At 33.5% G+C, this 14536-nt stretch overlaps 2 protein-coding genes and 1 pseudogene across 2 annotated transcripts in view; 2 read left to right on the forward strand and 1 right to left on the reverse strand.

The window, feature by feature from the left end:
- LOC105159020 (SWI/SNF complex subunit SWI3B) overlaps positions 1–3380 on the forward strand; it is a gene marked incomplete in the record, with an annotated part of 4046 nt that extends 666 nt beyond the window's left edge. The window contains 5 exon segments of the mRNA XM_011075950.2: positions 1–308; positions 646–1017; positions 1445–1544; positions 2649–2773; positions 2862–3380. Of these exon segments, the coding sequence (XP_011074252.1) occupies positions 1–308; positions 646–1017; positions 1445–1544; positions 2649–2773; positions 2862–3044 (1088 nt within the window).
- LOC105158863 (psbP domain-containing protein 3, chloroplastic) lies at positions 3582–6914 on the reverse strand. Its single transcript, XM_020692816.1, has 11 exons — positions 6817–6914; positions 6655–6724; positions 6459–6571; positions 6282–6347; positions 5794–5874; positions 5630–5712; positions 5455–5530; positions 5015–5133; positions 4824–4868; positions 4264–4363; positions 3582–3831 (listed from the first exon to the last, which is right to left on the reverse strand). Exons 1-10 carry the CDS (start codon positions 6893–6895, stop codon positions 4337–4339), a joined length of 759 nt encoding a protein of 252 aa, XP_020548475.1. The 5' UTR covers positions 6896–6914; the 3' UTR covers positions 3582–3831; positions 4264–4336.
- LOC105159021 overlaps positions 13524–14536 on the forward strand; it is a 4652-nt pseudogene continuing 3639 nt past the window's right edge.

Below are 14536 nucleotides of genomic sequence, written 5' to 3' on the forward strand. Positions count from 1 at the left end.
GGGAGAACCCTAATCGGAAAATCACCTTCACCGAGGTGCGGAAGACAATCGTTGGTGACGTGGGGTCCGTTCGGAGGGTTTTCGATTTCCTAGAGGCTTGGGGGTTGATTAATTATGCCGGTTCTACTACGAAACCCCAGCTGAAATGGGAGGATAAAGAGACCAAGTCCGCCGCTGCTGCCGCTGCCGCAGCACATGGCGGCGACGTCGCCGCTGGTGGCGCCGGAGCTGATGTTGCTGTGCAGAAAAAGAGGATCTGCAGTGGTTGCAAGGCTGCTTGCACCATTGCTTGCTTTGCCTCTGATAAGGTGCTTGCTCCTAATTCTTGCGCCATTGATAGGTTTTAAATCTACGAAATTTAGGTTCTGTTAGTCACGCATGATTCATCCTAGATTCCACGTTATGCGTCTGCCATATATTTGTTTATATTTTCCATTCAGGGAATGCTTTTAGCTGTTACTATTGCATATTATCAAATTGTGTTCCCAGGCATTGGCTGCATAGAGTGTGTTTTTGTTGATGCTTCTCTAAATCACTTTAAAGTGTTTTTCTTTATTTGGTGAATAAATCACTTCATCTCATTTTAGAACTTGATTTTATGGTGAAACATTGGTATCCAAATTGCTGTTTTTAATATCCATGCAGCATGATATGACACTTTGTGCAAGGTGCTATGTGCGGGGTAATTATCGGGTGGGTCTGAGTTCTTCAGATTTTAAACGGGTTGAGATCAGTGAAGAGGCGAAGACAGATTGGAGTGATAAAGAGACATTGCAACTTCTAGAAGCTATCATGCATTATGGTGATGATTGGAAGAAAGTTGCAGAGCATGTTGGTGGGAGAACTGTGAAAGAATGTGTAGCTCGGTTTATAAAGCTTCCATTCGGCGAACAGTTTGATGGTCCTCCAGAATCTGCAGAGCCGGATACGGAGTTAGGCTTACAAAATGTAGCACTACCAAACAAAAGGATGCGCCTCTCACCACTTGCAGATGCAAGTAACCCAATAATGGCGCAGGTAATAACTTCATCTTTTTGGGTAATAAGAATAACACATAGGATTGTTTTACTGTGGGATTAGAATATGAAAAGTAGCATTAAGGTCACATTCCATCGCTACAAGTGAGATTTCTCAAAATCTCCATGAGATGATAGCCTATAGATCGTATGATTTCCTGGCAATTTAAAAGCAAAATTAGCTCTTGTTCTGTATAGGATTTAGGGGAAGTTGCTATTATCTTTCTTATATCTGTGGTTGAATATGCATTTACTGGTATAGGTATGTGGAGAATGTTATAGCATATCTTTTTCCTTGCAAATGAAATGCTATTCAACTGAACACTGAGGGGGGCTTCTACACCTTTGGGTGGTTTACATTTCTGCTAGTATTTAATAGATTTTAGTTATTCTGCATATGGGTTTCTTTTAATTAATTTTTTCTTCAGGCTGCTTTCCTTTCCACATTGGTTGGAGTAGATGTTGCAGAAGTGGCAGCACGTGCAGCAGTAGCGGCTTTGTCTGATCTCGGTGATGGGAAACAGCAAGGTATTAACTATCATTTATTTGTGGTTAATAGATTCGTATCACTGATGCTTATCTTTGATGGTTAATGATCAATTTCAGATGAATTTACATCATGTGGTTTCAGTTAGTTTTATTGCTTGTGGAAACATTTTTTCCCCACTCATGATGAAGATTTACATGCTTACACTTCCTTGCGAAAAACATAAAATTAAGAAAAAAACGTAAATGTGACCAAACTGTTGAAAGAGTTGAAAATAGTAGAGGGTCTATGCTATGATCTTTTCCTTGTCTTTAATCAACTTGCTCATGTTCAAACATATCATTTTATTTTTCTTGTGGTAACCTTGCAAGTAGTAAAACTGATTTGATGAACAGACTGTAGCGCCCCTCAAATGCTTTAGTTAGTGCATCCAGAACAAAGCTAAACTTTGTTAATGGGCAAGTCTACAGAAACTGGTGTGTTTGTGGAACTAATAATCGTACAGAGGAGCATTTTGCCCCATTTTATAAGCAAAAAGTGTACTTTCATGAAAATGAATGAGGATAATATTGTAGCAAATGCCACTCGAGGAGTTTTTGGGTAAATTAAGTTCCTCGGGTGTTTTATAGTTCATCTCAACAATTCCAGTGTTTAGAGAGGGAAACTGCTGAAAAATGATTGAACTGTTGTCCACCAATTTGAGCTCTGTGTAATGACTAATTTTGGATGAAGTAGTGGCAGGAAAAAAGAATACAATAGGTCTTGGTGATCGCTAGAGTTACAATCTGTAATGTAGCATCAGGTGCATAGCTAAAGTCAATCTGCAAAGTGACTCAGTTATAATTATTGTTATCATATAGTTAGCTACTGGCCATATGCATTCTGATTATTGCTGGAAGTCATCAAAACCAATGATACCAAAGAGGAAACTGGGTACTGAAATTTGCAGAGGTGATGCAGGGAGAACACGTTACCTCTTTCTCCTCTCCCTTGCAACTTCTGTATACTTCCTGAAGCAACAATGATACACATTTGAGTTGGTGTGAGTAAATAACGCTAGTGAGGGACCCTGTATTAGTGTATCAATAAAGAGATAAGATTTGGCTGTCGCCTAACTTCCAACCTTGTCATATTCTTCAATGCAGAATCTGGTAATGCATCAAATGGTAATAACCGGAATATGATAGAAGAAGCTCTTACTGAAGCAAAATTGCAGCTTGAGAAGGAAGAAGAGGAGCTGGAGAAAGCGATATCTGGGATTGCCACTCAGGTTGAGCACGGAGATTGTTCTAGTTTTATGCTGTTCGTTAAAGATTCTCCTGATCAGCTCCTGTTGTTGTGATAACCATCTTTTGCAGACAAAGGAGATTGAAGACAAGATTAATCACTTTGAGGATTTTGAGTTGCAAATGGAGAGGAAAAGGCAACACTTTCAACAGCTGCAGAACCGGCTTTTTGCTGATCAACTAACTCTTCTGTTCAATAAAACTGCTGCACCGAAAATGGGTGAGAACATAGGCGAGGCTGTCAAAAGCGAATGATATCTTGATGTGCTACTCTCCACTTTGTGATCTCTTCAAACCTTCTGTTATGTAACTCCTTTGTATTGGATAAAATTAAATATTGCGGATTAGGAGGGACCCTTGAGCTGAATTGTTGTCCTTGGACTAGGTATTTGATTGATGTATATTCTGATTGTAGCGTCTAGATAGAAGGCTTCTGATTGGCGCATCTAGATAGGAGGGTGTGCAGTCAATGTGACACAAAACTAGCACCAATCGCCATTTGTATCCCATGTCTTCTTTATGTGATGCAATTGCTTCTAAAAGAGAAGACAAATGAAGAAGAACCTCCAATGTAACAAATATGTTCTAACTGATTATGAAGTGATTCGAGAGATAAAGAGCCTCTTTGCATTCATTTCCCCTTTTCAAGCTCTTGTTGGTATCAAACATCAAATTCGACGTGCTTTCTAAGTTGTGGAGCAGGAAGTGAAATAACGATGAACATCTTGTATATTAATGAGTTTAAAATGGTTGAGATTATTAATTGAACTTATACTTCTTTTTTCCCCTTGCTAAAATCCAAGACCTCACCATTGCATTAGTCCTGTTCGGTTTCCCATGCAGTGGGATCAAATAATCATAACATAAATAGCTAAAGATTAAGCTAATTCTCAAACAATTCCTAAGACAGCTGCCAATGGACAACTCAAGTGTACAGAGTTGAATCTCACATGATTTACAAAACTACAATAGTTCGTTTGTCATTGTGAAAATCACCTTCCGAGGTGGACCCTTTGCTCCGCCTCCATGTTACAGCATCAGCCTGCAAAAGACAGAAAAGAAAAGAATGAATATATCAGCTTTAACAAATAGAAAGACTGCAGTATAAACTTTGGCAGCATGTTGCTCTTTGAACAGTATTTGGCCTCTGCAATTTCAATTCATGACATTCCTTTGCTTGTCAAGCCAGGCATTCAGTTGTATTGAACAAATAACAGAAAGAAAAAGGTGCATTTAGACCGACATGGATGGCAATAGTTGTGGAGAAACTCCCTGAGATGATGATTGCAATGCCATGGTGCAATGGGACAATCATCTCAGCAATAATATTCCATCTGGATTACTCTAGAAAAGTCCAATGACTGTGATATGCCATGGTAATAGTGTCTAAACAAGCTATCAACATCAAGTTTTCTTTACTTACACAAACTACATTCTCTGGTGTAATGTTTGCATCATTGCAACGGATGCTCACCTAAGAGAATGCCGTAAGTCTGACATTGAATCTGAACTTTTCAAAAATAACATCTACCACCCTGAATGAATCATTAAATTAATCTGAACGATGAAACAGCCTGCAGGAAATGCCAAAAGTCAGAAATGCAATGGGAATTGCTTCTTTGTCACATGTAACAGACTGAGCAAAGAGAAGCAGGATCATGTTTGTTAATGACAGAGGTGGAGTAAGAGCTCAATATAGATTTTACAGATAAACATTGATAGTTGAATCTTCAAAAGCACGAACTAGAATTGAAACATTATGCGAAGAAATTTCTGAGTATGGACAGTAGTACTTTTTGGTTCCACAATAAGATGTAATCTTAACATAAACAGGAATAGAGTGTTAAAAACAAAGAGGTCACAAGTGAGTTATGGAACATAACTAATAATTTCGCAAGAGAAGGGACTACTGAGGCACCGAAAACTTTATTTGTTTCTTGTGATCCATAAGAAAATTTTAGTCAACATTTCTGGAATAGTTTCTCATCACATCCACCAATAACGTAAATATGATATACATGTCATTTGGCTTACTTTCTGAACCTTGGAACCAAATTTCTCTTCCTCTTCATCGACAAACTACAGCACATAAAAAGTTAATAGAAAAACGAACTTAATTAATCCAGTGTAAAGATGGAGATGATCGATATAGCCATTGGATACCACCATAGGGAAAAGACAGACTACTATAAAAGAGTCTAGGATATGGTTTTAGTGAGGCTGACCTGCCCAGTGAGAGTATATAATCTGTTGTATGTACCGTTATTTGCTATACCAAGCACTGAAAACAAATGCCTGCGACTCTCCCCAGGATTTTTTAATGTGTACTCTATATAATACAACCCTGGACAATGAATAAAGTCAATATTTAATGTCTTTTGAAGAAGGTAAAAGAATCCTATAAGTTATATGTTGGCTTGTCAACAATCGAATAAAGGAAACCTCAAAACAGAAGTATCTTGCAGTATTATAATTGGCTAAGTATGCCACTATGTGAGAGCTTAGCATTATCTTCTTCCTTCTAACCAAAAAAATTGACAGGCATCAATCCAGGTATGAGCAAATAAGATTTTTGGAAGCAAGATCATTGTGTTAAAGATGATTCCAATAACTGTTGTAAAAGACATGATCATATTACTATGTGAGAAACAGAGCTTTTCGTTACCATTAGCGGCTTTGCTATCTATGAGTTTTGCTGCAACACCAGGCGGCCTTTGCCAACTTCTGTCTAGTCCACCAACCTGCCAAGTCAGGGTTAGTATTTAAAAGACCAATTTTTCTAGTCCACCAACCTTCCAAGTCATATCCACATGTAGAAGCTAGAAACGAATAAAACCTACTAGATTCTCTGCAAATGCATCAACTTTGCCAAAAGACTCCAATCTTGTGAAATCAGCACCAAGGGCTGTGATTGCTATGCTCACTGGAGCAAGCAATAGAAGCAAGTTGAGATAAGATCAGAATACAGTTCAAGCAAAGGTTCAACTACAATCTCGTTTTATACCATTTGAACTGGAAGCATCTGGAGGATAAAATGCAATCAGCGCCCTTACTCCATCGCCTTCTCCCGTTCCTACCTGCCAATCTGCATATCATACATCTCCTTATTAGCAAACTAAGAAACTCAAGCAAATTCTTTCCATTATGGAATCAGAAAAGTATTGGCTACTGAAATTAGGAGAAAGAACTGCCTTTAGTTCAACAATCCAGAAGGTCACCAGAGATCTAATGATCAAAAGATCGAAAACCTTCCGTTCTTCCCTCTTAAGGAGCAGCTAGTAACTAACTAAAACTCACATTTTAAAAATAACAATCATTAAGGCCAAAATTTGGTCAGTGTGAGTCCATTCTGAAGTTTTTCCAACCAGTGCTACATGGGCTTTCCATTCGTATATCTTAAAACTTCTGAATTGCTTGTAGCCAAAAGTCAGGCCCCTATGCACTCTTAATTCTTCTTAAAGGTGAAGAGAATTCGCAAAGATAAACACTCACCCTGAGGAATGGTGATCTTGAACTTGTTCATTTCATCAGTATAAACACGAAAATCCCCCGATAAATCTGCACTTTCAAGATTATGATCACATTACCAGCAAATCAAAATGCACAAACATCGAAAGTAACATCAATCCTTCTCCTTAAAAAGGTATAAAAATCAAGAAAAACAGCTACCATTCTCAGCAGCCAAAGCAACTGAATTAACAGCAGGAAAGGCAAATGCAGTAGAAACTGCCTGAAACACCAGCTCTCTCCTTCCCATCCCACATTCTTCTCCAGCACTAACACTGCTCGCAATCAAGAAACGAAGATTAAATTTCTTTATTCACCAAAATACATTACAAGAAAGCCCAAATTCAAGAATCATTGCCGTGGCTTCTGCTGATCGGCCTCATTGTTCTTGCAGCAGATAATGCTGGAATTCTTGTTCCTCCATAGGCCTTCAGACAAAAACCCAACAAAAACTGATGAGTGAGAAACGTAATTTGAGGGAGAACAGCGAAAAGGGAAGGAGTGGAAGTGTAGAACAGACCTCGTTGCTGAGGAGAGGGAGAGAGAGAGAATGAGAGGTGAGAAAGAAGGGAGTGAGAATTCAAAGAAATAATGGCCATTGCTTGTGCTGTTGGCGAGGTTGGGATGTAAATTAGATTTTTGTAATAATCTTTTAGGCCTTTTTGGAATGTTTTTCTTTCATATTACACATTTACCCCATAACTTAATCGTTATCTCATTTTGGTCCTCATTATTATTTTCTCATATTTTTTCATTGGTAAATTACAAAGATGTTTTCATCCATATTTTTTGATGAAGTAACTAAAACTGTTGTAGATGATATAATTTTACTTATTTTTTTAAATTTTACAAAATTTTTCCATGACTGTGTAGACAATTTTTTTTATAAAATCTTTTAAATTTCCATCTAATTTGTCCGATATATTTATAATTTTTCAAAAAAAAAAAAAATACAACACACAATTGCAAAGTTAACAATTTCAAAAATAATGAATAAAAAATTATAATTATATCAAATTTCGAGTTGATTGTAATTTATTATTTTCTTTTTCAGTTGGTTTAATGTGCTAAAGAAATAGTGAAAGGAGAAGGTGTCCCTTTCCCTCCTCTTTTAATTAGGAAATTGTAATATTTTTCTTTAAATTATTTAGGGATAATACACTCTCTTTCTCTAAAAATTTGGTGTAATTACATGAAAATTCATATAATTCGAAAAATTATATCTAGCACTCATGAGGTTTGCTTACGTCTAACAAATAAATCTCTCTATTAATAAAATATCATTAATTTGCTTATACTAAAAAGAAAAGGTGAAAAAAAATTTAATTATTATCCTTAATTGACTTAAAACTGATTTATTGCATGTCAAAATTTTTTTTCCGACTAAACTACTCTCATAACAATAAAGATGTATCTCCTGATATACATTAATGCGTGAACAGGTATGTGGATAATTTAATCTTAAAAAGATTTATTTGATATGCTATAAGGCACGAGGAATAGATATATATATCTTTATTTTTTGTTAATGTCTACAAATTTAGTGAATTTTGACTGATTGAGGGACTTATTTGTTAGACATAAGCAAACCTCATGAATGTTAAATGTAATTTCCTAAACTACAGGTGATCTGTGTATTATTACACAAATCTTCAGGGGAAGAAAATATAATTATCCCAATTATTTAATATCATCCAAGAGTAGGACATTATATAAAAAAATTAATTTTAAATTTATCAATTAACACTTATCTGCTTTATGCTATAAAAAATACATTGCTATTCGAATCATTTTAAAGTTATTTATAGTGAACTCGTTAATTAATAAGACTCTTAGATAATAGTAAGCAAAAATCAAGAAACTGAATGCTTTTACATGATTTTTTTATTAGGGATGATGGCATGAAAATAGATATTAGAAAGGTAAATTTACAAGGGATTTTTTAATATTTGCCTTATTTACAAATATTCCTTTATTATTTAAAAAATTATAAATAACCTTTAGGGATTAACGACCATCCAACAAATACCCCTCTATAATGGTTGTCACGAAGAGGTATTATTAGATGATCGTAATTCTTGGAGGGTATTTTTGTATTTTTTTAAAGAACAAACGAGTATTTGTAATTATGTGATATTTCAAAAGAACCCGTTCTAATTTAACCTGCATATTATATAGATGCTTTTTGAACAAGTGAAGGGTACACAAAAGTCGGGAGATAAATAGAATAAAGAGTTAATTACACTTAGACCCCCTCCAAACATATGAAATTATACTTTTTCTCAAAAAAAATGAAATTAAAATTACGCCCCTCTTGAAAATTCTTCATTTACACCCGGCCCCCTTCTGTTATTGTTTGAATGAAAAATACTGATGTTATCAAAGAAATATTATATAAATTTTTAATTTTGCTCCTCATTTAGCATTATCATAAGTACAAAAATATATTCCTAAATACTCATAAATAATTAAGTCGTATATAATTCAATATAGGTACAATATATAAACTCATAAATTAAAATTAAAATGACACAAAATTTAGAATTTATGGTCTATTATTGACAATTATTTAATAAAATGATTTACTATTTCAAGTTTATGATTGGCTTCATTATATAAAAATTGGATGGAAGAAGTAGAAAGATTAATAATATGTGTAAAGGAATAAAAATTACTTCTTGTAAGGTGACTCCCAAGTTATGTGCCTCTTGCCAATAAACACAACATCAACCAACAAAATTCTTACCATTATAGACTCCACATCTATAAAAAATAAATGTTATTTATTTTATTTAAAAAAATCTATAAACGATGCACGTACATATTAATTAGAATAGAAGATGCAGATTAGAATAGAAGATGCAGTAGAATTTGAAATAAAAAATTCAACCTGCAAATTAAATAATATATTGTTTCGATTAATAAACTCTCATTACAGTAAACTCATATTATATAAGATAAATACCCATTACAATAAATTTATATTAAGTGAGACAAATACCATAGGTTCGGTGGCCCAGTGGGACTCGAGCCCATGATCTTAAACATATTCATAAACCTCAATTTAACCATCAGACTAAGACATTATTAGTGTTATTTCTAGTTCTCTTTGATCTCATTTACATATCGCAGACACAGGCGAAGCAAAAATTTATTTTTAGTCATGCAAGTATAAGTATGTTGTATTTCGATATTTTATCTTTTGAAAAAAACACATTTGTTCTTGTAAGTTTTATAATTTGACACATTTAGTCCTGTAATTGCCTAGTGATCAAATGAAGTCCAACATGTATTTATTTAAAACACATGTAGTTCTATAATTTATTAAATTTGACACTTCTAATTCTAGATTGTCGGCGATCGCATAGTATCGTTACACGTAGATCTTATGTGGTTTGGGAAATTACATCTAGCACTCATGAGGTTTGTTTTCATATAACAAAATAAATGTTTCCACTGCTCAAAATTCACTGAATTTGTTGATATTAACAAAAAAAACTGAATGAATATTGATGTTTTACCATCGATTGACCTATTACTGACTTATTCCAGGTCAAACATTTTTTTTCAAGTTAAATTACATTTATAACGGTGAAGATATACCTTATCACATGCATTAACGCATCTAAACATATAAGAAAATTTTGGTTATAAAAAGATTTTCTTTGACCTACTATAAGTTAGTAATAAGTCAATTGGGGGTAAATATATAATTTTTTTTATTTTTATTTTTTTGGTAATATCAGCAAATTCAGTGAATTGTGACTAACGGGGAAACTGATTTGTTAGATAGAAGCAAATCTCAATAGTGCTATATATAATCCCAAACTATAAAAAATTTACGTATAATTATAGTAAAGCTCTGGCAAGAGAAGTGTAATTATCCCAATTCCTTTTTTTAGGATGTCCGTAACATGTTTTATATCCTATAATATAAATAAAATAATAAAATATTTTATTAATATTTTCATTATTATTTTATTAATTGTTTCGTTAATGCTCGTTGAAATATAACATAGTGGTTTAATAGGACTTGGAATCTCAAGAAATTTCAGGAAATTGGGAAATTAAAGCAAAAAATGGGAAATCGTGAAAGTTCTGTATATATAAGTAAAAGGACAGTGAAATATCTTCTTGGGCGCCCTAATATACAAATTTCAAACCAAAATTTGAAATTATATCCAAAATTTATTTTTATGAATTTTTGCCTTCTTCTTCTTCTTTCTTTTTTCTTTTCTTTTTTTTTTATGCTGCTCACGTTTCGATTCGTGCCTATTACGCAAGGTCTTATCTACTCTAATTTTGTATGGATCTCATGATTCTGTCACACCTCGTTAGGTAGAATAGGTATTGAAATTTATAAACAACTAAAGCTTCTCGTTTGGAACCAATGTGAGCCGCTTGCCTACGTCACCTTTCAAATTTTGATAATCAATTTTAATTTTGTATAGTTCAAATGAAGTTTAAAAAGGGACAACTTTGAGCTATAATGCACTAATACTTTAAAAAACCATTTCGTATAGTGTCAGACACGTATTGACTACCGACACAACGCTGATACCTTTGGTATATGTCAGGCATGGCATTTGTATATCCAGAAAATAATAAAGACACAATATTTAGCGTATCTGACAAGTATAAGGACATCGCAAAATGATTTTTTTCTCTCTTTCTTTGGTCATTTTCTCAATTATCGATTTTATTTGGAGAACGTACCAGAAGAAATGCCCGAATTTATTTCAAGCTCTATTAATTACTTATAATAATAAATTAATTGTACATATATTTTTTAAATCATGTAGTTGGAATTAAGAATTTAGACTTTAGTCATGTTCATATTATTGTAATGTTAATTTTGATCTTTACTTTTGTGTCAGATATTACATATTTTATTGTGAATATACATCAAATAGAATACGTATTGTAGTCGTATCAATATCGTATCATATTTTAAATTTTTTGTATTTTTTCGTATCAAAATATCTATGTCATATCATGTTCATATAAATACATCCATGTCCGAGTATCATAAGTTTTGAGTGTTTGTGCACTATTGCTTTTGAAATTTAGGATAAATTATATCCTAATTCCTTAACATTAACTCAAAATATACAATTATTCCCTAATTTTTTTATAAAATTACAACTATATCCATTGAGTCTATAGTTATAATTACAACTACACTTCCTATTAAAAAACAAAACTTATATAAAAACTCATTGAAAAATATTACACTAACACCCTCAAAGAGTGTTACTGTAATTTTATAAAATAGAAGAGGTGTTTATGTAATTTAGCCTAATTTAGTATTAGTGAATTTACCCCAAAATTTATGATATTGAGTCAACAATGTCAAATCATTACTTTAACAAATAAGATATTTGAACTGGTTGTTCCCTGTTCAAACTATTTTCAAATTTGAATGGAATATAGTAGCAAATAATAATGTAAACAAGAGGGTTTTTTTTTTTTAAAAAAAATTGTAGACAAGACTGTAAAAATAATAATGCAGAATAAACCCTCGTAAAAAATAAAAGAAACAAATGACGAGGGAGATAGTGATTTTTTTTTTTCAAAGTTCGAGGATCGTATTCCTATTATTTTTGTTTGAGAAAAATTTGTATGCATTAGTAGTACTTTGACTGGCGTGTCGAATGTAGGTAACCCTTCACCGGAATGCTATCCAAATTAAAGGGATAATTACACCCCCTTTTCTTCTTTTTTTGAGATTTGGTGTAATTATACGGGACTCCCTATAATTTGAAAAATTACATTTAATGTCCCTGAAGTTTTCTTTCATTTAACAAACAAGTCTCTTTGTTAGTCAAAATTTACTGAATTTGTTGATATTAACATAAAAATTTAATGAAAAATGATGTTTACTCTTGATTGATTTATTACTGATTTATTGTAGGTTAAATATTTTTTTCGGACAAAATTACCTTTGTAACGATGAAGATATACCTTATCCCAATTAACAAATTAAAATTCAGAAAAAAAAAAACTAATATAAAGTATTTTTCTTTATTTCTGGTAGATAAATAGATAGATAAAAATAGAGATATTTATGTGGTTGTTGATTTTTTATCATTTTTTATAAGTTATTAAGGAGCAGAAGCAATTGAAAAGTAAAAAAAAAAAAAAAATGAAAACACTCCTCCAATATTTTTGAAAAACTCGAGATTGAAAGTGAAAATAATTTTATTGCCGAAAAAATTTCTTAACAAAGTTACCATTTATTTAAAAGAAAAGAGCCCTAATCTTAGTCCAGGTAATACATGCTTGAAACTTACTGAAATTTTGAACTGACTCAAAAGCTCACGAGATTTAACTCAAGAATATCCTACTATGCAAAAAAATATCATGCCCAAAAGACAACTACATAAAATAGAAAAATAATTAAAGTGAACTGAAAAAATAGAAAACTCTAGAGATTCATCTGGACAGTGGTCGAAAATGATGGAATTTCGCGATGAACGATGGCCCTCACGATAATAGAAAAGGTGGATAGATCATTTTGTAACTTCAATGAGATTAAAAGTTATGACCATTTGAAGTTCTATAATCGAACCATGCTACCAAAGTGCTAAACATTTGACTTACGCCTATCTATACTCTCCAAAAACGCATTTATCTCTTGTTCTACATATTACTTATTTTTATCTTTATTTTCTTTGATTTAATTAACTAAATATAATAAATATATCATTAGAGTAACTACCTTTAGGTTGAAAAGTATGAATTAATTAAAATATCCTTATCTATATTTACTTCATTTACAAATATAATTTCTTTGTAATTAATATATTATATGAATAATTTTCTATTTATGTGCATTTAATTTAATTTATCTTATCAGTTTCAATCAAGCGTTCATCTTATAATAATTTTATTTTTATTTAATTAAATAAATATAATAAAAAATTAATTTATGTGGATGCATCGAGTGTACTTCAATTCTTAATTTTATAGAGGCAAATATTAAGAATATTTTTGGTTGTTTTGTGGGGTTTGGAAAATTCACAACTATCAATCTGGGGTGCAAAAAGCAATTTATGGAAAAAGTAGAGGTGAATTTGCAATTTTTGTTTCTAACCTTCCTTATTTTTACACTTGATGATGCAAAAATAGAAAAAGAAAAAGAAAAAAAAGGAAACGGGCGATTGTAAATATAAATAAATAAATTATTAACTGTATGTAATATTACGAAAAGCCTTTCTCTGCAACTTTTTCTCATCTTCTTGATTCGCTGCTGCTGCAATATAATTTTGTCTATTTATTGGTAAGTCATTTCTGATTTTTCTCGATTTTTCCTGATTTTCTTGTTTTATTGGGGGAGTTTTAGGTATTTATTATTTACAGTAAATGCTTGAGAATTAGGAATTTCCGGAAACTGTTTTTCTTTTTCGGGGGTCTAATTTCGAGCTATTTTTGTGGGTTTTTGCTCGATCCCTTGGAAAAATCGCTGGATTCTGCTTGATTTTTCGAGGTTTTACTGCGAAAAGGCTTTTGCTTTTACAGCTTCCTTCTCCACTTTACCTTTTCCTTTTCGAATTTGCTTCGCGTTTACTGAATTTCATTTTGTTTCCTTTTCCAAAGCGAAATATTGGACGTTTTGCGAGGTTTTCAAATTCGAATTTGAATTACTACTGCAGAATGAGTAATCACGCCTTTCTGAGTGCCTGCATGTGTTTGAGGTTGTCATTGAGGAATGGCGTTGTTAATTAGGTTTCTTACAGTTAATTGGAGCTACTTCTTCAGCTACTGAAGATCTGCGAAGTTTTCACTCTGATTTCTTCTGGGCCTCGGGTAATTCCCGGAATTCTCTCAGGGTAACTTCAGAAACCCGGCGAAAATGTCGGGTGTGCCGGAAGCAGCAGCTGTCATGACAAGCCGCGACCTTTTCACTGTCGGACCCGCCGTCTCTACGGGTCCGGCGTCTTCACAGCCTCAGCTGGATCAACAAATGCGCGTGCCGTACACCGCTGAAGGGGCGTACAGACCTGTGGGCTCCCCGCAGCCGTACCAATCAATTTCCGGCGGTCCTCCCGTGATTAAGCATGGGATGAATTTGAACTCGGGCGACCAGAAGCGGAAGAGGGGGAGGCCTAGGAAGTATGGGCCAGATGGCAGCATGGCTATGACAATGGCTTCTGCCCCGCAGCCAATAAGTGTGGGTATTCCGCAGACGCAGAGTTTTTCTCCTTCGGCTGCGGCTACCCCAACGGGGGCCCCGGCGC

The sequence above is a fragment of the Sesamum indicum genome, linkage group LG3 (genome assembly GCF_000512975.1).
Source record: "Sesamum indicum cultivar Zhongzhi No. 13 linkage group LG3, S_indicum_v1.0, whole genome shotgun sequence".
Taxonomy (NCBI): domain Eukaryota; kingdom Viridiplantae; phylum Streptophyta; class Magnoliopsida; order Lamiales; family Pedaliaceae; genus Sesamum; species Sesamum indicum.

What these genes read in the sequence shown, in the direction of transcription:
- LOC105158863 (XM_020692816.1), bottom strand. Translation starts at nt 6,895, where the DNA reads ATGGCCATTATTTCTTTGAATTCTCACTCCCTTCTTTCTCACCTCTCA. An exon ending in GCCGATCAGCAGAAGCCACG is followed by an intron (nt 6,572 to 6,654) that starts GCAATGATTCTT and finishes GATTGCGAGCAG; the next exon opens with TGTTAGTGCTGGAGAAGAAT. An exon ending in AGATGCTTCCAGTTCAAATG is followed by an intron (nt 5,713 to 5,793) that starts GTATAAAACGAG and finishes TGCTTGCTCCAG; the next exon opens with TGAGCATAGCAATCACAGCC.